This window comes from Diabrotica undecimpunctata, chromosome 1, assembly GCF_040954645.1.
Source record: "Diabrotica undecimpunctata isolate CICGRU chromosome 1, icDiaUnde3, whole genome shotgun sequence".
In the NCBI taxonomy this organism is placed as follows: Eukaryota; Metazoa; Arthropoda; class Insecta; order Coleoptera; family Chrysomelidae; genus Diabrotica; species Diabrotica undecimpunctata.
The window spans coordinates 202,178,297-202,205,285 of NC_092803.1; the positions used below are offsets into that span (position 1 = coordinate 202,178,297).

At 34.7% G+C, this 26,989-nt stretch overlaps 1 protein-coding gene across 6 annotated transcripts in view; it reads right to left on the reverse strand.

Annotated features, from left to right (window-relative positions):
• The window catches only part of LOC140432865 (uncharacterized), a 371,379-nt gene that overhangs the window by 14,772 nt on the left and 329,618 nt on the right, over window positions 1–26,989 (reverse strand). For all 6 annotated transcript variants that reach the window (XM_072521010.1, XM_072521013.1, XM_072521012.1 and 3 more), the window contains one exon: window positions 535–1,135. In XM_072521010.1, coding sequence (XP_072377111.1) covers window positions 535–1,135 — 601 coding nt within the window. The remainder of the gene's footprint in view (window positions 1–534; window positions 1,136–26,989) is intronic.

Here is a 26,989-nt window from a genome sequence, read left to right on the forward strand (position 1 = left end):
TCTCATAATACATAACAAATAAAAAAACCCATACACGACAAATATTTCATATCCCTATTCTTTTTCCTTTTTTTTTAAATAATAGTCTCTAATTTAACTAATTTGTCCATTCTCCATTGAATATGATATAAAAAAAATTTAATCCTTTTCAAAAAAAAAACTTCTTTTTTCTTTTTTTTTTACCAATTTCCTCGATAATCATACCTCATTGCATTCCAAATAAACACATGTACGAAAGCAAGTCACATGTGGTACTATGACATTCAACAACGGATAGCAAACAACTAAACATATACTAGTTAGACCCTTGAAAAAGCTTTAACAAAACATCCAAATGAAGCCATCGGTCAATATAAAAAAATCATCAAAAATTAAATATTTAAACAATAGTGCTCGCATTCAGTTTTTTCTTGTGTTATCGTAGAATTTTGATAACATCATAAAATCCTACAAACTGTTTTGTAAGTATGAACCCTGTTCGTTTTTTACTTATTTTTTAATTTTTTATAACGAATTATTTACAAAACTACCTACCTGTATATCCTTAAAAACTTCAGGATGTAACTCCCTCAAATTGTTTCCGCTAAGCTTCAGCATTCTCAGTTTACTAATCTCTAAAAATATCCTCGGAGTAAGTTCCTCGATTCTATTTCTTTGTATCGATAAAAGCTTAAGCCCATGTAAATACCTAAACGTCCCGCTAGGTAAAGAAATAATCCGATTGTCGTCCAAATACAGCTCCTTCAAATGCGACAGTCCACGGAAGTTGTGGTCGAGAGGCTGCGTTATATTATTCTGAGATAAATTTAATACGTCAAGTTTGTTTAGTCCGTAGAAAAAATGCATTCCCAGTTGGGGTATGTTCGATTTCGTAATATGTATCTCTTCCAGCTGTTTATAGCTTTGAAACACCGGGCTCATAGTCAGCGAATTCATATTGTCATCTGGAGCAGTTATTTTAATAACTTCGGTATCGAGACTGACGTTGTTTAAATTCAAAGGTCCCACCATTCCCCCTTCTTTGCAAACCACCGCGTTTCGTCCTTTGTAGTCCAAGAAGCACGTACATTTCGTCGGGCATAATGCCCATGCACTAGAGACGACGCAAAGCACAAGGAACAGCCTGGCGATCATTCTGAAACAAAAAAATAAATTGGCATCAGAAAAGGCGATAGCGCAATGATCAAAAAAAGCTATAAATCTCTCGAGCTTCGTGATTTATTATTTCAATATATAGACAATTCACACAACCGCTGCATTGATAAATTTAGAAAGTAACGGAAAGATTTTGGTATTTCAATTGATTTAAAGAACAGAAAAGTAATGTATATTCGCTATACTGAGCAGCAACTGAATAAATATAAAACAATAAAAGAGAACATTTTTATTTTTCGATTTCTCACAACGTAGTACAGGGTTGGCTTCGAAGAATACACTCTTTTAATAAAGATGGAAAAATGTAATTTAGAGAGAGAGATATCGTTAAGGTTTTTCAAGAAATTGTAAGTCGTTACTCAACACACCAAACTGTATTAGCCTCATCAGTAAATAGTTATTTTCATGGACTTTTTTATTTCCTTATTTTTTTTACACATAAAGTAGATAATCACCGAAAAAAATCAACAAAATTGATCGTACAGATATATTTATATATTTAAATTGTACTATAAAGTGGTGGTAAACGTTGTTATCTTTAAATCACACCGTGATTTTTAATAACGCTGGTTTTAAACGGAGACCGTGATCGCCGTTCTTTTATGTACAGTAATAAGTTATTCACACACACACACACACACACACACACACACACACACACACACACACACACACACCCGTGACCGCACCCGTGACCGTACCGTGAATGTGAACAGGACGTGATTTCACTGGCGACGTAAAAATATTCTTTTAAGAAAATGAATCGGAAAATTCGCATACGCCGGGCACGAACCAACGACAGTATTGTACCGTATAAAAGATTTGAAATGAATAAATTCTGAGACATTCTGAAATATTCAAAAAACTTGTCTTCATCGTACATCAACTTTTTAAATAGGGTAAAGAATTCCCCTCCCGTTGCTCTCTTCTTCCAAGCTTAAGGAATCCAGAAGCGTTTATATGTAATTTATGTTTTCTTTTTCTGTTGTTATTCTTCATCTAAGATCACCTGGGAATTACACTGTCTAGCTATGGAGACATGGACAAAGAAGTGAGAGACAAGTACAAAAAGCAAATAGACTGGCAGGATGCCTTAATAACACTATATGGGAAATAAAGTGGAGACAAAAAAGGATTTATTGGACAAAAAACGATTCTTCAAAAAATGTTTTAAAAACATTCTTTACGGTATCAAAATAACCAAAATACGAACTATATCTCATAATATGCAAAAAAAATACGTTGAATAAGAAAAATCTAAATTTAAAACAAAGATCAGTTTTGATAGTAAAATGTTATTTTATTAAATATAAAAGTAGCACATTCAATGGCAGGAAAAACGACGTCGAAAGTAAGTAGCACGTACTGAACATAAGCTAAGGGAATATAGTATAAAATTATTACACATCCAAGCTGTTTGCTAGTGAGAATCGAGCCATATCGTTTAAAATAGTGCACTCGCAATGCATTTGCAGGTGATCCGACGTGTGCATTCAAGAAAACTTATTTACTGCCTCCATATTTGACAAAAGATAAGACCCGTTCTCGCACCAAGTGTCCCGTTATCGCCATTTTGTAGAGATTCTTAAAGTGTAAATTACGGTCGTCGTCTACAAGGCATGAACACAAAAGAGGGAAGACTGGGAAGAGTATAAGACCGAGGAGCTACCGTATTTCCATATCTTTTATAACACTGACAAGTTAATAATAAGATTACCTTTACTCGCTTTCTTCATCCCCACTACATGATTGATGTCATCAGATTAAGTTGTTGGGATAAGGGTGTACTTTTGTTAGCTAAATAGAGCTTTTGACTTTTATGTACTTTTATTAGTTTAGCTTTGTCTAGTAATTACTACACTGTAAAAATTAGAAACGGTAATAAGAAACAAAATTATTTGCATATAAAATTGTAACTTTGTAAAAAATAAAAACCGTTTTATAAAAAAAATACAAAACCGTCTTATATTACAGAAACATAGTTTTGTGGGCTTTCATAGCCGGTGTTGTATGAAAGGACGGTGTTATCGCGAGCTATAGGCAGTGCTGTGGAACTGTTTGTGTCTGATATATCCTTAGGGAGTAAAGCTAAATCACTAAAAATACACAATACTGTGGCTCCACATTTCTATTCATTACCAAAGATACACAAGCCAATTATTTTAATGAGGTCATTTTATCCACAGACTTCCCAAATTGTAAATAAGAAAATTTTCCAACAAAAATGTTCACAAATGCGTATAACTACAATAATGAATATGTAATTAAAGATTATTTTGACTTTGCCACGTTTAAAAACAATGTTAAAATTTAAAATTCAGATTTTATAGTAAAAAGTAAAGTTCGTTTAACCTTCTGGCTAAGGTCTAGTGTCAGGGTTTTGACGTCGCGCAAGCGCCCCTAACATGACTTAACGACTACTTTCGTAGCCGGGACCGACGGCTTTACGTGCCCTTCGAAGCAGATTGGCAGCCCAGGTAAATTAGAAATTGAAAATTTTGTCCCGGGCCCTCCAGCTTGTTAAGCCAGTAACATAGCCACTGAGCTACGGCTGCCACATATATTATAGTAAGTAATGATGTAGTATTTATTTACATAAACATTCCAAACTATCTGATAAATAGTTTAAAAAACATTGAAACACAATAAAATCTTACACCAAATTAGATCTAAATACATTCACAGAAATACTATATATTTTATCTTTGTTTTTATGCACCGAGTTCCACTTTCATCAATGCGCACTAGAGGAGATGTAAGGCCGACGATCGTATAAAACAGAAGCCGCTGCACAAGAAAATCGAATTTATGGACAGGGGCTTAACGTTAAGACGCCACAGTACAAAAAGCTAACATGGCCAAAGCATCTATAAGAGGCCTAGCAGGAAGGAATAATAAATGGTATAATTCTTCCTATACTAACATATGCATCTCCCGCATGGGGACACATATGCAATACATCCAAAAAGAAAATACAGGCGGTACACAACAGCAGCCTAAGAGAAGCAGCCAACTTACCGAGATACGTTGCAGAAAGATTCCTCTTCAGAGAATTGCAGCAAATCAGAGTGACTGAGATTATGAAAGATAAAGCAAGAACAAAGTTCTCAGAGATAGAGAATCATCCAAGTCACATAATACGAGAGATGATGAGGTATGACGCTTTCCATAATGGAAGCACAAAAGACCGAAACAACGAATAATCGAATAACACCAAACATATACTAGAGAGAAAATAACAAAACCACCAGAGAGAAAACAAAACACCAGCGAAAAAACATACAAAAATAACATAACAACACACTAAGAAGACAGTTCGTAGCTCGATAAAACTCGTGGACAACCGCAACGAAAAGCGTGGGCCCAGTTGCTTTAAGTGGACAAATTTTATATTGTCATATTTTTTTAATATTATGCTAAAATGCTAACAAAAACCGGCGCAAGCAGCTAACAAAAAAATCAACACAAACCCCAAAACCCAGGCACGTAGGGCACAACTTCTTGAGCACCAAGTCTCCGAACTGAGCCTAGCTCAGAGCGAAGACTTGAGGCTCAAGTAAGCAATTTTTAGTTCACATTAAGATAACAGGATCATAGCGACAATGCGCTGTCCTGAGTTTTGAATTCGGTTAGGAAACCATGTTGGGGTTCTATTACCCAGGATCTCCACATGAAGAGCATTTGGCTGATAGTTGCGCCCCTATCGCGCATTAGAGTGCTATAAGGGGGAGAGGAATGGTCTGGAGCATTGGAGCGCGGTGGAATGACTCCTGTTTTTACTCGAGTTAATACACCTCGCTCCAATGAATTGTTGCACCCGAACGTAATTCTTAGGGGTGAACATATCTCCCAATGATTTACGATATCCATGCGATATCGATATCATATACGATATCTGCATACCAGCAGATAATTATTAGATTTTGCAGAGCTATATTCATACAGATTATCTTCAGTATAGCACCACTTTTTCAGATTATACTTGCAGCGTATCACTCCACTTCTCTCAGAGCGGTTTTAGAGTTTTCCACATGGAAAGGTAAGTGTAATTAAGTAGGTAGTTCCTCCTTATGGTCGAGTAAAGGTTGTGGATCGTGTCGGCTGCTCCAAAGTTCTCTCTTTCGTTTGCTGAAACCTCCAGCTGTTTTGTGTGACGAAAGTAGCTGTGGCGTGATTTCAGTCAGGTGTGTTGTTCATCGTGGTCATTCAGAGGGAAGGGGGGTTGACGATGGTCTTTTACTTATTTATCTTTCGTGGTCAATGTAACTTCAACCCTTGTGATCTCAGAGGGAGCTATATATAGTATAAGGCATACCCTAAAGATTCGATCGGGTTGGAGCAGTGTTCAGTGTTCACCTGTTGGCGTGAGTTGAGAGTCTGAAGTACGAAACACTTGTATATCAGCACTTCAGGTAGTACCTCTCTGTTTATAGAGCCGAATACAGAACTTTAAGAATAGGAGATCAAGCGAAACAATAGTTCTAAGTGAGGCTGATCATGTAATGGCTGAATACTAAAGTTTCCCTCGATGAACTGTTAAATGGACATGACAAAATAAAAAAACAAAAACAATATTATAGTGCAATCAACAGAAATAAATAAATCATTTATTTCAGGAACCACCAAAGGGACAAAATAACAAAAAATGTGTTTTTGGTAGTACTGTACAATTTAAAAGTAAATGCCAAATTTGGATGAAACATCAAAAGTATCCAAAGAAAGTAAGGAGCCATTCAAAGTGTCCAAGTACAAGCAGTTTCTCTACAACAAGGATACTCCGGGAAAAGCGGTAGCAAGCAAATTCATTGGAAGAATAACAACATCTACCTTCACATTGCTACAAACTGCCAGCCCTCCGAAACTACCAACAGAGAAAGCTTATCCTCTGGGGAAAGTATGTTTAGGTTTTTGTTTTATCGGATTTTGCACAGTGAGATTTTTTGTTTTAGGTTCCAATTAACAAAAAAAAAGATAGACGATATAAAAAAGTTGATTAAATACGCTGTTGGATACGAAAATTTCTATGACACTATCATCCAATGGCCAACAACTGATAAGGAGTTGGACACGGAGCTGCCAGAAGCTGAATAAGTGAGCAAGGCCAGATCTTTGTATATAAACATATTGTAGTGTGTAGTCTACTTGTATTTTTCAATATAAGCATAGTAAAAACACTCTTTCTATACTTACTTAAGTGTGCCTATTACTTATCTTTTCAGTTTTTTTCTTTTAGCCTTGGCAGACAGATAGGGCAGGTTTTTCTATTTGGCACTCGTTCACTGTTTCGACAACCGGAACTGGAACCTGAAGTATCCTACTAATATTCATTCGAATTTCTCTCGAAATTCGTGTGTTGGCTAGTCTTCTGGTAAGCAGTAGGGTTACTAAATTATGTGCTAAACTTTTGATAAATTGAGCATCTACTCCACCCTTTGTCGCGTTATAAAATGCATTTCAGGCTTTCCAGAATCACCATCAATACTTTCACTGTGGTGCATCTATGAAACGTATAACCGCCTTGTTTCGCTTTGGCACATGAGAAAGAAGCGTTATTTCTTTAGTAAACCCATAAAGATATCGTCAACTTTTCTGGAAACCATTGGAAGGGACGCCGGTTGAATTTCCTTTTTATTTTTTTTAATTTTTTCATCGTACCTACGTATGTCAAACCTTTCATCTTTAGGATATCTACTAGTTCTATAGAGTTGTCTTATAAATAGGCTTGCATAATCGGAGAACAAATTGAGTTGAAACATTTAGTTTTTTTTCTTGATCATCCAGGCCTACTCCATCGGTATTTTTTTCTCCATATATATAGGCATTCAACAAGTAACTGGTTCGGACATCACTTAGATACATTACTTTAATTCCATATTTTACAGGCTTTTGTAGCACGTAGATCTTGAATTTACATCTTCCTCTAAATTCAATAAGCATTTCAACCATGCATCGATGAAAGTTGAAAAAAGCACACTTAGGTGGTTTCTGAAATAAACGATTCAAATAATGAATAAAATTCAAGATCTAAGGCACAATAGAAATCTTTGATCAAATGGGATAAGAATACAACTGTCCTAAACTTCCATAAGTTTGGTGCAATCAGATAGGTCTAGATTATGAGTGTATACTCTAATTAGATTTCCTATTGCATAACTCAGCACATATTACAGTCTTTCCACGTCTTGTATCAAAAATGAGATATGAGCACGTCTCCCTGTCGTATCCTTACGTGCGGTTAAGACACAAATTGAAATAATTAACCTAAAACATCTTAAGCACCTTTAAATAAACATGCATTGTGTCAAAAATTCGTAGTTGCCTATAGGGTATAAAGGGGATGAAACTTTATACTCCCCTCGTTAAAGAAAATGGACCATTTAACTTTGAATTAGCTCTTAATGAAAACAAGATAGGGTATTATATATACTTTGATACTATCTAATTACTAGAACTTGAAGTAGAAGGGCGGATAAGAGAAACATTCATCGAAATCAGTTTAAACTTCATACAGGTGAAGGACAAAGATGAGAACTATACGTGCTGGGGGAAGGAAGTTGCGCAACTAAGTGATGGTATTAATGTATATTGCAACGGTTAATTAACTTTATAATTTACTATACAAGAATTTAAGTGTTTAAAAATATTTAAATTAAACTTTTGAATTGAAATAAAAGTTTTAAAAATAGTTAAATATTCAATAAGCAACTTGGGAAAATAAAAACAATGACAATAAATTGAACAGCACCTAAAAAAATAGTGAACTTTTCTGCTAACTTATAAATACATAGCAAATAAGTATGGTCGCGTTAATCCGAACCCAAGGTCGTCCGAAAGACGCGGTAGTTGGTGATGACGAACATCGGTTTTTACTTTTCTGGCTCACCTACATATTATTTAGTTCTGTTAGTGCCTTCGTATCACGATGGCTCCACGTAAACACGCGACTTTGACTATCGAACAAAAGACCAAAATTCTCAAGTTGATACAGCAAGAAATTAACTACAGTTTCATTTTAAAACAGTTCTGTATTAACAAATCTACCATTACGGATATTAACAAAAATATAAAAAGATCTAAAAGTTCGTCAGCGAAACGAAAAGCGGTCCAGGGAAGAGGAAAACCATAAAAGCCCCCGAATATCCGAAGGTAGAAAGTGCGTTGTTCATGTGGTTCGTACAACAGCATAGAAAGCATGTGTCGGTGAGTGGTGAAATGTTTTGTGAAAAAGCCCGTCATTTCCATCGTGAAATGGTATCAAATCACCAAGCTTTTAGCACATGTAAGGATTAGTTTGACAACTTCAAACGACATCATGGAAATAGACATCTCAAAATTACAGGTGAGAAACTTTCGAGTACTGCCGACGGCATCGAATCCTTCCGAACTACATTTGAAGAACTTGTGATTAAAAACAACTTAACACCTGAGCTAATTTACAATGCAGATGGAAGTGGGTTATTTTGGCACATGTTACCAGACCACAAATTAATGTCATCTCAAGAAAAGAACGTTCCTGGTCGAAAAATTATGAAAGAAAGAATCACCTTTATGCCTTGTGCAAATGCTTCAGGGACTCACAAACTTCGTTTGCTTGTTGTGGGGATGGTTAACAAGGCTCGTGCAATCAAATCTGTTGATCTTCCCGTATGGTATCGAGGACAAAAAAGATTTGTTCTTGGATTAGTTCAAAACTGAATGCATCCCTGATGTTCGTCGTCATCTGGCAGGTGTGAACCTCCCTCAGAAGACAGTGTTGCTGCTGGACAACTGCTTTGGTCATCCATCCGCTGATGAACTTCATAGTAAAGATGGTAAAATTTTTGCCATGTTCTTACCACTTAACACGACAGCTATGATTTAACAAATCAACCAGAATGTCATCCAGAACACAAAACTGCGCTATCGAAAAGCTTTACTCTCCAACATTCTTGCTGACGAGAGTGGAACGGATCTGATAGTAGCTTTGAAAAAAGTTATTCCCAAGGACGTAGTTTTCAATTTGGCAAATTGTTGTTCATCCATTTCACAACGTTTGATTTAACTTTCTTGGAAAAACTTTAGCCCAAACTTAGCGGCTGTTGACGACTCTTCATCGAAAGAAAAAGACATAATTTTAAGCCCCCTTGTCGCTCAGCTGTCTCAAGACAACAAGTCAATAATTACTGAATCTGAGGTTAGAGAATGGACATCAGGTGGCTGTGACAAAGAAATTGATACCCAAGAAATGCTCAAGGATGAAGAAATTGTAAGGGCCATTCAAAATGAAGAAACGGAAGAGGAGAATGCCGATAATGAACCACCTGTTTCAAAAACTTCTGTTGCTGAAACTGTTAAAGCCCTGAACATGGCCATCAGTTGGGCAGAAGACAACCTCAACAGCAGCAAGGAGATCATAATGCTGGGGCGTATAAGAGACAGAGCGATTGATCAGCACTTTGAGACTGGCGTCCAGAAAAAAATTTCAGATTTTGTTGCTGCTCCCCATTGAAGTTTATGTGAATAATCATCATCATTTAACCCGGATCTATCCACTGCTGGATATAGGTCTCCCTCAGTCTTTTCCATGTATTTCTGTTTTGTGCTGTTTGCATCCAATTTTTGTCGATCCGTTTTATGTCATCAGACCATCTTGTTGGTGGACGACCTCTACTTCGATGTGCTTCTTGTCTCGGTCTCCACTGTATTATTCGCTGTGTCCATCTGTTATCCGACATTCTAGCTATGTGCCCGCCCAGTTCCACTTAAAGGTCATAATTCTTTCTATGGCATCTGACACTCCTGTTCTCCGTCGTATTTCCTTGTTCGTGATCCGATCCCTACGAGAAATGCCTAACATCGATCGTTCCATGGCTCTTTGAGTAACACAAATTTTATTTCTTACTTTCTTGGTTAGTGTTAATGTCTCTGCACTATATGTAAGTACTGGCAACACGCACTGATTAAAGACTTTTCTTTTAAGACACATAGGCAGTTCTGATTTAAGAACATAGCTTAGCTTGCCGTATGCCACCCAAGTGAGTCCTAAGCGGCGGCTTAGTTCGCACGTTTGATTATCTTTTCCTATGCGTATTTTATGTCCTAAGTACTTATATGAGGTGGTTTCTTCAATATGCATGCCATGTACTGAAATATTTTCGCTTAACACAAGATTTGTCATGATTTGTGTTTTTGTGTGGTTGATTTTTAATCCTACTTGTAGGGAGGCTAGGTATAGTTTCTCCAGTTGCGATACTGCATCATCGATTCTGTCAGCAAAAAGGACAATATCGTCAGCAAACCTCAAATGACTAAGCATTTCTCCATTGACATTATGTGAATAATATGTATTTATTAAATGTATAGGATACATATTTGTATAATATAATATTTTATTAATATACATAAAGCATTTTCAGTCATTTTCATTGTGTTTTTTTCAGTTTTTCTTCTCCCAATAAAAAAGTCATAGGTAATCCGAACGATGCGATCAACCGAACAACCCGTTTCTCCGATTCCATTTGGCCACCGTACTGTAGTTATTTATATCGACGATATCTATTGGAGGAACTTTTGAAGACCGTTGAAGAGTAGGTAAAAAATATCTTTAAAAGCACCTCTATGTGAACAAATCTATAACTGTGTAAGCTTTCCTCCAGAGCCAGTAATTACAATATAAGGAACTTGGATTAAAGTAGAAATTTTAAATGTATTTTATGGCATTAAAATGATTTGCGATGTATATTACGTACATATTTTAGTTATTAAAATACAAAATTAGGAAGCACCAAAAGTGAAGTTTATTTCCTAGTTAACAACAGATATTTCAAAGTAACATTGCATGTACATCATTGTCCTATTACACCGTGAAATATTAATCTGATCCTTTAACGCTTAACTAGATTTTATACATGTTTCCGAACCCCCAGTAGAAATCCCACTCGATTCCCTCACGATCAGCCGAGATAATGTAGCGGATGAAATATTTGTTTTTGTCCTGGAACAGGAATGGCGGCCTAGCTGGATATAATTTATGTATTTTTGAAAAAAGTATATTTGCAATTGACATGTCCCGTATTTGTTTTTAGGGAAGTAAGCTCGAACCTCGTATATCACTTTCGAAGAAGGATATAATTCACCTAAATAGAAAAAGAAAGTAGTCTTTTTGGAACAATAGTAACTATCAGGTTAGTATGAAGAAGTTATTTATATGCGACACAGAATTATGGCCTAGAGCAAACTATATTAAAAATATTAATACACCGGTGACGTTCGTAATAATTACACTAGTTATGACACTTTTACTATGATTTAGGGATAGAGCGAGATATTTTATGGAAATATAATATATAATAACAATTTAAACCCTGGGAAAAACGACTGCTAAAGATCACTGAATTATTGCGTAAAAAGATTGGACAAATTACGGAATACATGCAAGGAGTGAGAATTAAAACATTAATTAAAAGAGTTAAAGAAGGCAATCTCAATATGACCCAGAAAACAACACAGCTGAACAATACATGGACACGTTAAAACAGAAATTCTCCATTCATTCAGGCCTCCTACGGAGATACAAAGTTAGTTACAACCGAAAATGTAACAATACACTCTTTGAGCATTTAGAGACATCGTTTCTATAGGAACTAGTCGTTCGCGAAGACTAAAGCAGGAAGATGGGCTGGCCCCAACTTTGTTTAACCTGGCACTGGAGTGTGCGGTTAGGCAACTGACCAACCGAATGGTTCAACTGTTGGTATTAATGTTAAATAGTAATCAACCGATGATATTAATATTATGAGTAGAACATCAAATCAACAGGAACACAGGAAACAAACGCAGAGTTAAAAACGCAAACAAAAAGGCAAGGTCTGGAAATTAATACAGAAAAATTAAAAATAATGATACAGACGAGAAGAAATATAGTCCCACAAAACATTATACATGAAGATGACATTGAAACAGTTGGAAAGTTTACATACCTAGGAGTAGAAATATATGGCGACGGATCAGAAAATGGGGAAATACGGAAGAGAATAATGCAGGCAAACAGTGCTTATTTTGCCCTCTCCCATATATTTCGGTCTAAAAAGTCCACGGAAATACAAAGATGAGAATCTATGAAACCTTAATTCGACCAGTAGCATGCTATGGCAGTGAATCATGGGTCCTGAAGGAAACATCCAAAAACAAACTCGTCACATTCGAAAGGAAAGTAATGAGAAGAATACTAGGACCTCTGATGGAAAACGGAATCTTTAGAAATCGATTTAACAACAAGCTTTATTAACTTTATAAGGAAGCACCACTGCCAGACTTCATTAGAATACAAAGATTGCAATGGGTCGGATATGTGATAAGAATGGGAGAGGATAGGCTACCAAAAAGAGCACTAAATGCTAGAATGTAGGAAAAGAGACCGGTTGGAAAGCCAAGAAAGTGCTGGAAAGATACAGTAAACAGCGACGCACAAGCCTTTTTAGGAGTCCATGTATGGAGAAGATCAGCCACAGACAAGCAAGAGTGGAGTCAAAAAATAAAGGAAGCCAAGGCTCAATTTGGACTGTAGTGCCGTAGAAGAAGTTCTATAGGAAACTTAATTCCGCAGTAGAAAATAAAAATAAATCGCTCCAAGCCAATAAGAGTTCCTCTCTTATTGGCTTGGCTGTTTGAAGGAAATCAACTTTGAACGCCACTGCTGGATAGATTGAAGATACAATGAACAACTTTCAACACTTCAATATTTCTTATGAAACCCCCACAGATAAAAAGTTTTGAACACTATCAAAGACTGGAATATAACTGGAAATATCCTGAACCAGACGCAGTTCAAAACTTCTGGCTAAAGAAATTTTGTAGTGTTTATTAGTGTTAATCAATATTAATTAATCATGTTATTTAATTCGCAGGAAAAAGCATCATTGCTTACTCAGTAAACCACTTATTTAATACCGAAGGATTAAAATAATAACCCAGATCCAGCCCAATTACTTTGTCTAATTGTCTTCCAACTTTGTACAAATTGGTCACATCCTGTGTCGCCCAGCGTATCTACCAACACTGTTCTCCAAACAATATTAAAGAGACTCAATAGAAAGAATGTGCTTAGGTATCCATAAGTTGCAAAGAACAACTAATTATCGATTCACTCATTTATAACCAGGCATACTCCAAAAAAGGAACCTTTTACTGCCTTCATTGCCTACAAGGCCGTTGATTCAGTGCCGCATAAATGGCTTAAAGATGTATTAAATCCACTTTAATGGTCTAGAGCGATGAACCCACTCTCTCAGCTGTTGAACTCCACTTACTCAAGTTTTAGCATCAGAAATAATAATATTGCTGTGGCGAAGCCTTATTCCAGATTGTAATCTCTTATCCAGAGGCCATTTTTATCCAGTTGTATATCCAATTGTATTCCATATTTGAGGCAACCTTTATCACTTTGAAAATATAAGTTTGTCACTTTAAAATCCAAGTTTGTTTCAATTGGGAATTCCAATTTGCCTTGACTGAGAATTCAAATTTCCCCCATTTTTTGAAGCGATCTTTATCCTGAAGTGACGGTCACTCACATCATCGTACGGAGCCTTCTTTTATGTTCCAGTTCGACTGGAGGCCATTTTTTATTTAAGATTCGACTGATGCTGAGGACACCATCCAGTTAATCTGATCAACAGAATATTTGAAATATTGTGAGTACCTTCTTTTTATATTATAAGGCAATACAAGAAAAGTTATTTAACAATGCAAGAGACTGAATCTGGATGTGTAAACATCAATAGTATTCCTTGAAATAGAAGGTTCCTTAATCTCCATTTAGCATCAGGTTAAACCAACTAAAAAATACCTGAAATATTTAGTCAAAGACACTCAGGTCCAAAATGACAAACGATATATACCATTTTTCAAAGTAAAACACTTGCACGTCACGATTTATACAAAGTGATGTCACTTGTATTTAAAATTTCCAGAACGTCAACCTTAGAGTTTAAATGTTTCTAACACGGCTAATAATACGAAACCCATACGGAACTGCTCGATCTTTCATATGCGTCAACATGGTGTAATAATCAGAAAAATGTAATCATCATTATATTGAAAATTTTGGAATTATATTGATTAAATAAGCAAAAACATTTGTTATTATTAATAATATAAATTTTATGAAATAACTCTTCAAGTCTAATATTGCACAAAATAATATCTTTAATTAAATAGATTGGATAATTGTACGCAACTGATATCGGAATACTTTAAATTTTAGTGACAGTTCAGCGTGTGGCAAAAGTGTATAAAGTGTTGCCGCTTTTTTAGAGTAAGAATTTTGTTTATGTTTTGATTTCTTACACAATTTGGTCATATTATAATATATATTAATAAATTGTATTTATAAATACATATTAAATTTAGACCAATAGCTTTAAAAACTAATTATTGTTGTGTATTGTGATTGTGCTATGTCAAAACAAATAAATAGTCTGTAGAAAGCTGATAAGCTTTCATATAAGATAGATAATTTTGAACAAGAAATAATGGCGAGACGTCTTTACTATTACAGCTCTCAAAGAGGTAAGTTTAAAATTTAGAATATATAATTTTGTATTAAAATGTTTTCTTATGTATTTTAGTGTGTTGCAGTAGTCTTAAAACTAAGTGTATTTACTGTTAATATAATAGTTTGACAAATAGTTGACATTTTAAAAATTCTTCACTTACTAACTATTCTGATGTTTTGGCAACGCTGTGGGGTTCTGACGTCGTAAATCTTAAATGACGTGCAAACATTTTTATGTGAAAAATGCTATAGATGTCAATCCCTAAAAACCATACAACATCTTACTGGTGGTTGCCAGGCGTTTGTCGTACTCAACAAGAGAGATTCTTAATTACGAACTACCCAACAAACTGAGAGCCAACTTCTTTAAGCCTTTCACTACCAGCGGTACGTCAGCGTACCAGCACTTGTAACCTCTTAAAATCCCAAAAACCTTTCTGCTTGAATATTAAAAAGTTTTTTATTGTTTTCTTAACTATTAAAGTTAATTATTATTAACTTAATTATTAAAGTATTATAGAGTTCAAAAAATAGTCTATAGCTGTATTTTTACAAAAAATATATTGGTGGTACTCACAAGAGCCGCTGGAAAAATCTGTATGTCAGTAAAAATTTTAGGCACAATACTTTTATTTAAAAAAAAAATACATTTTTCAGTAATCCATTCCATAATACTCAGCAAAACAATTCTGATTTGCACTAATACACAAAAATACTTTGCACTGAGAACAGGTTGAAGTAGGTTTTGACTGGATAGGTTTTGAGCTTGCATACTTCGCATCTACCGCGTCTTTCCACAAACTTTGGCCAGTGACTTCCAACTTGAGTTAGCCTTGCTTGAGGCCTGAGTACCTGTTGAAGGAACAGATTTTCTTTTTCTGTGTGGAGATAGGTAGCAAAGGCTTCTGGTAAGATCCCTTCGAAACTGTAATAAGTTGGTGGGAGGTTCATCTAACACTTTTTTGCAATTACAAACGCATTTACGAATGTAATTTCCATACACGCCCAAAAGATACGTTGTCACCATTTTCTGGACCTCCGATCTAAACCATAGCATTGTCGCAATTGATCATGGTAGTCTACACCTCCCATTGATTTATTATAGTCTTTAATAATAGTAGGAGCATCTACTTCAAACAATAAATATCAAATAATGTATAAAAATATAATCTCAAATACGTTTATACTGACAAATCTCAACGGTCACTGACGCATCAAAAACCCGCCAAGCAGATCGTGTGACGTTGCACTAATTTAAAAGTGCTGGACGAATATGTACCTTTGGCAAAAATAGACTAAGTTGGTTTATATTTTATTGTAACGTCGATTTATTTTGATGGTACTTACGCGTACCGCTGGTAGCTAAAGGGAATATTTTTTGAGATAGGTCCGATAGTTAAATGGTTGAACTAACCAATTTTTTTATTGCCAATACGTTTCTGATAGTATGCTTGAAAATGGCATTTACAAACTATACTGGGATCGCACTGTGCACACAGACAAACAAGTTGAACGAAATAGACCTAATCTAAATTAACTAGACAAACAACACTAAGTGGCAACTCCTAACAACAATAATCTGCGTGCTGGATACAACGAAAAGATCGCTAAATAAAGAGATTTTGAGTCGATTCTCTGTACTACTGATGTCATTTTAAAGAACTTTCTAAAGAGCATGAAACAACCGGATCTCAGTGAACTTCCCTATAAGGTTATGCAGAAATAAGTACGGTTCTCAATATACAGATGCGTAAAAACATTTTTTAGATTTTCTAGAGATACTTCTAGAGATGATCAATAACACAAGAAGAGTCCTACCAGAGCTTAATCCTTTGTTACCGTAGGTATCTGGGATAAGTGAATTTTTCCCAGAAAATACAAGTAAAATGAAGCAAAAGTAGAATAGCTAAATATGGATAATTACTGGTTTTACCAGCATAACCAACGTATCGAAATAAATCGAAAAGTCAATATAAACGTATTTTCGATTACACCTGTGGTCAATTTTCATTTAATATAGGTAGGAGATATAAAAAACTGTAGGACGCCGCTCATAAGGATAAACGGTTTGTTAATTACGTCGTCGAACATAAAACAAACTAACAAACATAAATGAATTTTAAGGACATCAAAATTATAATACAAACTAGAAAATAGAAATAAAGAAAAAAAGTATTTCATGAAGAACAAACGTTTTTGACAATAAAAGTCAATTAATAATGAGTACTAGGAAACATGAATATAAGCAGAATAAGTACATACCAGACACCAAAATAGTCTGATGAATGTATTGTGTAAAAGAGATCTATCTACCAGCTTGAAATTTCTATATCTAAAACATCGTTAATTTTTTTTTAATACAATGTAAAAAAATTTAATAGAAGAGCTAGTTACACTAGTTTTTTGCATTTATATTAACTAGGTCGCAATTTAAACTAAATTAGAGTATCATTTCAAACTTGACGGTATAAACTGTCAACATATTTTATTAAACCTATCGCTTTTACTAGGGCGCAAGATCGATGTTGCCAAGTTAATCCTAAATTGCTCGGGTCATAAATTATTCACAATAAATAGCTATCCAATCTTTAATACTGCATCGAGCTTTCACTAAGTACATAATATCTGTATTATTGATTTATATTTGAAGCAAGAATCAATTTTGTTTCTAAATACACTGCTCTGAAAGGAATGAACTCTCCGATAAAAATTTAGTATAGTTCTTTATTACAGCAATGCTCGACATCCAATGGATCTCTACAATCTACCTCCAATGGGTACCTCTACTATTTCGTAGACCGTATTATAATATGCGGAAAAAAATGTCGTAGTATAGTCTAGGCGGAATCTGTTTTGGATTGGACATTTTCCATAGAAAGCTATTTTTTTGCTGGAATCGCTTCAGGATGTGCCCAATATCGATAATCACGATATGCGCCAGTCGCAAACCCTGTGCTAAATTTTTTATTTAACAAAATCTGAAAATAATTGAAAATTTCTCATTTTTTTGCTCCTATTTTCGTTTATAATTCGAAAAATATTGATCGAGTTAAAAGTTTCGTTATTCAATTTTACACAATATTTCGTTAGCTAGAAATTGAAAATTTGATGTTTATTGTTGAAAAAATAGCAATAATTGGAAAAAAAAGTACAAAAAAATGAAGTTAATCCTTCAAATGTTTTTGACTTTCTAAACTTGACTTACAAGCTCCATATTCCGCCTAGTAAAACCTTTTAATATGTTTAAAACGTGTGCTAAATTTTGTTAAGATCGGTCGGATAGGTTTTGCATAATAATTTTGCAATCCAGCCTACTAGAAAAAAATTGCAAATTTTCAAATTTATAGTAGGCCCTAAATAAGGCCCTCATATAGTTGCAAATTTTTTTACACTTAAAGGAAGGCTCAAGTTTTCAAACGCTTTTTGTAAAATTAAAATCGGTTCACTAGGAGAGCCTAGAAATTTTTTTAAAGTTTTAAACATTTTTTATATATATTAGGCTTATAAACAAATTGAATAACTTTACGAGCTTTAAACATTTCAATTTCAAAATTTATACACTTAAAGAACATTAAAAGGCGCTTCTTAAAAAAAAAAAGATACATTCGGCTTACTGGTTACCGAGATATTGAAGGTCAACGTTGGCATACATTTGCCGTGTAACCATAAGTGATAGAGGGCTCATTTTTAAACAAATACCCTCGTCTTGTCAAATACTTTTTATATCAAAGGTTTTACGTAATGCGCTTCATGGCAACATCCATAAAAAAGACAAATAAAAAACCGTTTCGCGTAAAATGTCGCTCGGAATGCCTGAGAGGTGGTGGTGGGGGACATTCACTCGAAATGTGAATCGGAGAGTTCAAAATCATAGCGCGCGCTAAAAATTGCATTATCTCGGCTTCTTGTTAACCAATTTTGCTCTTATTTTTTAATCGCTGTCTCGGACGACAAGAATTTCAAATACCATTTTTAATTGCAAATTGCAAATTGGGAAATTTGCAATAAACAATTGTATGTTAAACAATTTACAACTTTAAGTGTATAAATTTTGAAATTGAAATGTTTAAAGCTCGTAAAGTTATTCAATTTGTTTATAAGCCTAATATATATAAAAAATGTTTAAAACTTTAAAAAAATTTCTAGGCTCTCCTAGTGAACCGATTTAAATTTTACAAAAAGCGTTTGAAAACTTGAGCCTTCCTTTAAGTGTAAAAAAATTTGCAACTATATGAGGGCCTTATTTAGGGCCTACTATAAATTTGAAAATTTGCGATTTTTTTCTAGTAGGCTGGATTGCAAAATTATTATGCAAAACCTATCCGACCGATCTTAACAAAATTTAGCACACGTTTTAAACATATTAAAAGGTTTTACTAGGCGGAATATGGAGCTTTTAAGTCAAGTTTAGAAAGTCGAAAACATTTGAAGGATTAACTTCATTTTTTTTGTACTTTTTTTTCCAATTATTGCTATTTTTTCAACAATAAACATCAAATTTTCAATTTCTAGCTAACGAAATATTGTGTAAAATTGAATAACGAAACTTTTAACTTTTTATAATTTTTTCTCTAGGATCAATATTTTTCGAATTATAAACGAAAATAGGAGCAAAAAAATGAGAAATTTTCAATTATTTTCAGATTTTGTTAAATAAAAAATTTAGCACAGGGTTTGCGACTGGCGCATATCGTGATTATCGATATTGGGCACATCCTGAAGCGATTCCAGCAAAAAAATAGCTTCCTATGGAAAATGTCCATTATGGTCTGAATTTCTACAGATCCCGCCTAGTCTAGTATGGATAATAGAAAAGACGAAATAATAATATTTAAAAATAAAAGTTTTCAGTGTTTTATTGTTAGATAAAATGAATTTCCATCAAGTAGCGGTCGAATCCATCATTTATTCATAAAGTGGCTACAACAATAAAATATATTATTTGTCGACAAAATTTTACAGTACATAATATTATTATATTCACTCTGAACAACGAGATATCCCCTCAATAAGTGAGGTAATAAGAGCTGTCGTCTATGAGAAAAGGAAAATGAACCTGCAACATAATATTATACGCTATGCAATTTCATTTCATATTTATGTAAACAGCTTAAGGTTATAGTAGGCATACTTGTTACATATTACATTCTGAATAAGGTTGAAATCAATGCAATTTTATCAATCAATACAAGTTTACGCAATATATACTAAAGAATTATGACATATTGTGCAAGCAAGCACAGGTAACGTTTTGTCAAACTTTTATTTTTAAAGGACTTCTGTTGTAATTTAATGTTCATGAATAAAGCTGAGTCTAACTTTCTCTCCCAAGCCAAACTTTCCGTTGATGCCCTGCGTCATCTTCTGTCCAACTTTCTTTCTGTCTTTCTTTCTTATTTTTAGCACTTCTTCTATTTGATGGTAGAATTATTCAATATTCTGCTCATCTGCGTCAGAAGTGGGAGCATAAACTTGGATGATATTTATATTTACAGGTTTAGCATTCAGCTGTATTAAAATTACTCTGTCTGATATTGGGATGAAGTTAGTGACATACTTATTAATATGCTGTTTGATAATTATTGCTGCTTTTGGGTATGGAATCATACATACCCATTAACTCGGCCCACGGAGCACAGAGTCATCTTCTCTGTCGCTCACGTGGGTAACTCCAACCTGGCGCGTCCAAGCCGCGGGGGTGGGCATCTATCACTTCAGTAGGCCGGAGTGAATAGATGGCTAAGTTCAGGTTGGGACCCAGTTCTGTGGGGTATAACACGGACCCCTGCCTAGGGATACAGGTGAAGACCACAACGGTAGGCACGGCGGAGAAGAAGATCTTCGGTACGGCGTGGATGGCGGATGGCGAAGTGGCATCCCTTGATTTTAGGGATTGTATAAAATCAATACTCTATTCTAAGACCACAACGGCGATGAAGGTGGATGAGAACAAAATCGAAACGGCGAAGTCGGCGGAAGTGGCAGGAATAAAACACAAGAAGGGAAGATCGATCCCTAAAGTCCCGAAAGACAGTCGATCTAGAGGAAGGAAACCTTGAGGAAAAATTACCTGGTCCTCCAGGTTGGGGGTTTAGGCGTCAGGCCAGTTCCCTGTCACTTGTAAAAACTGGAAATTACTAAAAAGCCTAATGCTTGCCTCGGAATTTCGGACGGATTATATGGAAAAAGACACAAGCTACGGAAACGGATATTGAATATTGGTACATGGAATGTCCAGGGAATAAGAGTAAAAATGGAAGAAGTTATTCATGAACTGAAAAACGCCAACATGGATATAGTAGTCTTGACGGAGACTAAGAAAAAAGGAACTGGCACAGAAACTGTAAATAACTATACACACATATTCAGTGGCATCCCAAAACACCAAAGAGCAAAGAGAGGAGTCTCTGTAATGATACACAAAAAATTCAAACACAAAATAACTGATTTCGAGACAATCGACGAAAACATCATACGTGTTAATATCAACATAAATCAAACTCCAGTGACAATTCTTGGAGTCTACGCCATCTCAGATGACGAATCAATTGCTGCTAAGGACGAGTTTTTCGAAAAATTGAACGACATAATCACCAACATAGGAAAGTCACGAGAACTGATAATACTGGGAGATCTGAATAGCCGGGTGGGTCAAAGAATAAACAGTGAGGTGATCGGTCCCTACGGTGAAATAAACCTGAATGACAATGGAGAAAGGCTGATCCAAGTGTGTCAGAGTCATACTCTGAGAATAATGAACGGCTTCTATAAACACAAGGATATTCACAAATACACATGGGTACAACATACAAGGAATCTAAAATCGATCATTGACTATGTAATAGTCAAACAAAGCACTACCTTAAAAGTGAATGATGTAAGAGTACTTAGAGGACCGACGTGTGGTTCCGACCACTATATAGTTAGGACAAAAATGGTATTTCCTTTTAAATCTAACAAGGACAATAACGTTAATGAGGAACCTTAACAAACAGAAGTAATAACGAACAAACGATATAACTTAAACAGCCTTATCAACGAAAGCACAAGAAACCTATACTAGCACAGATTAGACGAAAAGTTGCTACATAATATAGAAGACCAGTCAGTAGAACAAATTTACGAAAACATAACAAGTAGCATCAAAGAAGCAGCAGAGGAGGCCATTGGACTAAAAACTAATTCCGCTAGTAAAAAACTTTGGTGGAATCAAGAAATTGAAGAACTAGTACTTCGGAAGAAAAAAGCATACCACAAATGGCTAAATACAAAACAGGAGTTGGATAGAGAAGAATACAAAGATATTAAAAAAAGAACACGACAACTAGTAAACACAGCTAAACGAGAAATGTGGGACAAAAAATGCAAAGAGATAGACACATATATGGGAGGTAGAAAATGCTCAGAGACGTGGAAATTCCTGACAAAAGTTAAATCAAATGAAAAAAGAGAAACAAACATACAATTAATAACAACAGAGAACTGGATCCGACATTACGAAAATCTATTAACAGAAAACAGAGAGGAATATAGAGAAATGTCTCCAACTGAAATACACATACAGGGAGAAACGATAAACATCGATGAGAGGACTGTCATAAAAACGATACAACTACTAAAAAATGGTCGAGCTGCAGGTCCGGAGGGAATTCCAGCAGAACTAATCAAATGCGGTACTAACAAACTGTTTGAACGATTAACCTGGTGTATAAACCAATATCTAAACGGTGCACCAGTCCCGCATGAGTGGAAAGTATCCTTCATATCATCTATACATAAGAAGGGAAGTAAACTGGACTGCTCAAACTATCGAGGTATATCAGTAACCAGTACCTTAAGTCGCCTATATGGAAGGATACTTCGAGACATTATCGAACAAGGATATAAGGAACAAGAAGAAGAGGAACAATCTGGCTTTAGAGCGGGAAGGAGCTGCACCGATAATGTGTTTGTTTTGAAACAAATAATAGAAAAAAGATCAAGTACCAATCAAGAAACCCACCTTATGTTTATAGACCTTCAGAAGGCCTATGATACTGTACCCGCTAAAAAGCTATGGAAAGTTTTGCAGGAAACAAACATTAACCACACAGTAATTAACGCCCTTAAACAGCTTTATGAAGGATCAACGTCGGGAATAAAAATTGGAAATAGACTTTCAAAAAAATTTCCTGTAAACAAGGGACTCCGGCAGGGGTGTTGCATATCCCCCACATTGTTTAAAATCTACGTGGCGAAAGCACTGTATCAGTGGAAAAGAAAGTGTAGAGGAATGGGCATTGATCTGGGAGAAACTTGCCTATATACCCTACAGTTTGCAGACGATCAAGTCCTTATAGCCAACGATAAAGAAGACCTGACATATATGGCCAGAAAACTACAGGAAGAATACAAGAAGTGGGGTTTAGAACTCAATACACAAAAAACAAAATATCTCCCAATAGGCGCAGAACTATCCAACATTCAGATGGACACAACCGAAATTGCATTCTGCACTGAATATACCTACCTAGGAATTGATTTCGACACCACAGGCACAGACAATAGGGAAATTAGAAAACGAATAACCCAGGCCCGTAGAACAATTGGATGCCTTAACGGAGTTCTTTGGAGCTCAGAAATTGGTAAAAGACGAAAATACAATATTTATGAATCTCTCATAAAAACCAGCTTAACCTATGGTACAGAGACATGGAGACTAACAGAAAGCAATAAAAGAAAACTCGAAGCAACAGAAATGGATGTATTTAGACGATCACTTCGAATATCTAGAGCAGACAGAATTAGAAACGATGAAATAAGAAATAGGATGGGGGTAGATGGATCACTGGCAACAGACATAGAAAGGAAACAACTTATATGGTATGGCCATGTTCAAAGAATGCCAGAAACAAGACTACCGAAAATCGCCATGAAATGGATACCACCAAATCGTAAGAAACGAGGAAGACCAAAAAGAACATGGAAGGAGGGAATAACAAAGGCAATGAGCTCCCGAGACTTGACCGAAGAACAATGGAATGATAGAAATTCGTGGAAATTAGGCATCGGACAACGACGCAAGACGTTTTGAAACCGATATATATATATATATATATATATATATATATATATATATATATATATATATATATATATATATATATATATATATATATATAATTATTGCTACTCCATTTTCGATGCATATGGTCTTGATTTCCAGAAAAATAAAAGGCGTAACCATTTGCAATGAAATTCCCTTTGTTTGGCCATCTTGTTTAACTCGCCCCCGTGATAGTAATGTTTAGTCTGTCCATTTCAGAGAGTAGATTTCTCAACTTACCAGCTTCATATAAAGTTGTTACATTCCATGTGGCCACTTTATATGGATTCTTCATTTTCATCGTATGTCTAGTGATGTTTTGCCACTGACTCTTAATTCATTTCCAGGTAACTGTCTTTTAGAGGCATGCAAACGGACCGAATCGTTCCTGATTTTAATTGGTCATCCTCTAGCATAGCCTGCTAGCCAAGCGGCATTAAGTCTAACAATATTGTGTTGTGAGCACATCTCTGTCATCTTTATTACATTGGCCACTATATTCGCCAAACCCTAATTCTTTTTTAATTGGTGCTTACCCCAAAAGTCCACCTACACAATTTATTACAATATTTGTAATGTTTTTTTTTTTAATTTGGGATCAAATCATTAAAATTTAGCAATAAACAAATTTATTCTATGTGGACACCTATATTAGTTTTTCTTTTTCGTTTCATTTATTTTGTAATATGATTTAAAACAGAGAGTCATGGAAGCACGTAATTCTCTGATATACTAAATTGGACTGTAAAGGTCATGGTAATTACATTTAGTTTGCATTTGATAATTTATATTTAATTTACAATAACAATAAAGGTAACTTGTTTTTAATTAACCGAAAATATTGAGTAAGCCCAAATTAGAATGGATTATGATAAACAAGGCAATTAATTAGATAAATAGGTAAATTAATCCGTAATATTAAACAATATTGAACAAAATCGAACTCAAAACAATATATATATATATATATATATATATATATATATATATATATATATATATACATATATATATATATATATATACATGTATATATATATATATATATATATATATATATATAATATAATATATGTAATCGATAAAGACCATATTATGGATTTTGAAAACATTAAAATTTTATGTAGTGAAAGTAATAAATTTAAAAGGACTTTTTTGGAAATGGTTTGTATTAGCAAAAGTGATAATAATTTAAACAAAAGATCAGAAATTCAAAATCTAAGCAAAATTTATAATTATATTCTTTCTTTATGATTTATATATAAAACTTGTAAAATGTCATATTTAATTCTTCATATATCTGTTACATTTTTTCAGACATCTATCAACGGTGAATAAATCTTCTTCTTTTTTGTTACTAAAAAAAAATGTTTAAACGAAATTTTATTTTTGGCAATATAATTGTCAAAAATAAAAATTTTAAGTTGGCATTTATGACATTGAGGCTTATTTGTAATTGGTTGCTATTTTAACTTATTTATAAATTCAATTGTTTTTGTATTAAATAAAAAAAATGTTTTCAAAATTATACTAAAAATTTTCAGAGAAGCATTTATTAGATTAGGACATTTTTATATTAATTATTTTTAAGATCTATTAGCAGCAATTTTTATTTACTAAACTAATTTTTATTTGGTAAGTTAACAAAAATTGTTTTTTCTTTCTAGTTTAACCTTGTAAGATATTTTGTCTTTTTTAGCTCTTGATAATAATTGTAAATACAATTGAAAGCTCGAGATATAAAAAAATAGTTACCCAATAGCCCTTTTATTGACTCCAGCCCATCCAAAACAGTTATCTCTTCGATAGCGAATTAGGTAAACCGCAAATTCAGAGCACCTTACTGGAGGGGGTTTAACGACGCCAAGAATAATCTTTATGAAAGGAAAAGATTGCATTTCATTTTGATTCGAAGTCCACCATTGTTCTACATGTGTTTTGAGTTATTCAACTATTCATCATGAACACTTGTGAAAGTTTAAACTGAAATGAAATTCGGTCTAGTATTTGGCAACTATAGTAACAATAACTATCTGAGTGCGCTAGCAGCGGCATCTATACGACGTAACAAGAAGTCCTGAGACCTCTCTTTGATAGTGAAATAGGTAAACCGCAAATTCAAAGCGTCTTACTGGAGGCTGTTGAACGACGGTAGGAATTACCTTTTACTCCAACATGCATGTACAGTTCACCCTTGAAAAACACTATCTTTTTCACTCTTTACATAGAGAAAAGACGTTAAAATAAAAGTATAATAAATCAACGCAGATTATGGCTTACGCTGACGATCTGGATTTGATCGCACGTACTACACGAGGACTTAAAGAGATGACTTCCACCTTCTTGACAGCCGCACAAAATATGGGCCTTAAAATAAACGAGGAAAAAACCAAAATGTTAGCATCTATTCCAAATAACAGAGATAGAGCTAGAAACGCCGAAGAAAACTTCAGTATATACCAATATAATTTTGAGGTAGTAAATAAGTTTACATATTTGGGTTCTCTCATAACAAACGATAATGACACATCTGAAGAAGTAAAACGGAGGGTACTGCTAGCAAACAAATGTTATTTTGGACTAAGCAAGCAGCTAAAAAACAGAAATTTAAGCCAGAAAACCAAACTAATAATATATAGAACACTCATCCTACCAGTGCTGACATATGGGTCAGAAACATGGACCATCTCCAAAACAGACGCAAATCTTCTGCTCGTCTTCGAAAGGAAGATACTAAGAAGAATAATGGGCGCATTCTGTGAGAATAGTATTTGGAGAAGGCGATATAACTTCGAATTGTACGAGAAGTATAAAAAAAATAGTAAATGGTAGAGATGTAATATCCTTCATAAAAATAGGTAGGCTTAGATGGGCTGGACATGTGTCAAGAGCAAATGAAAATTACCCACCCAGACGAACTCTATTATCGGTCCCAGTGGGAAATAGGAGTAGAGGCAGACCACGACTGAGATGGAGGGACGGTGTGGACGAGGACGCAAGGAAAATCGGCGCGGCAAATTGGCAACGGTTGGCGATGAACAGAAACGACTGGCGAAATAGACTGGGGAAGGTCAAGGCTCAACTAGAGCTGTAGCACCACTGATGATGATGGTGTCATAGAGAAAAGACGTTAAAATAAAAGTAAAAGATTGCATTTCATTTCGATTCGAATTTCACCATTGTTCGACATGTGTTTCGAGTTATTTAACTGTTCA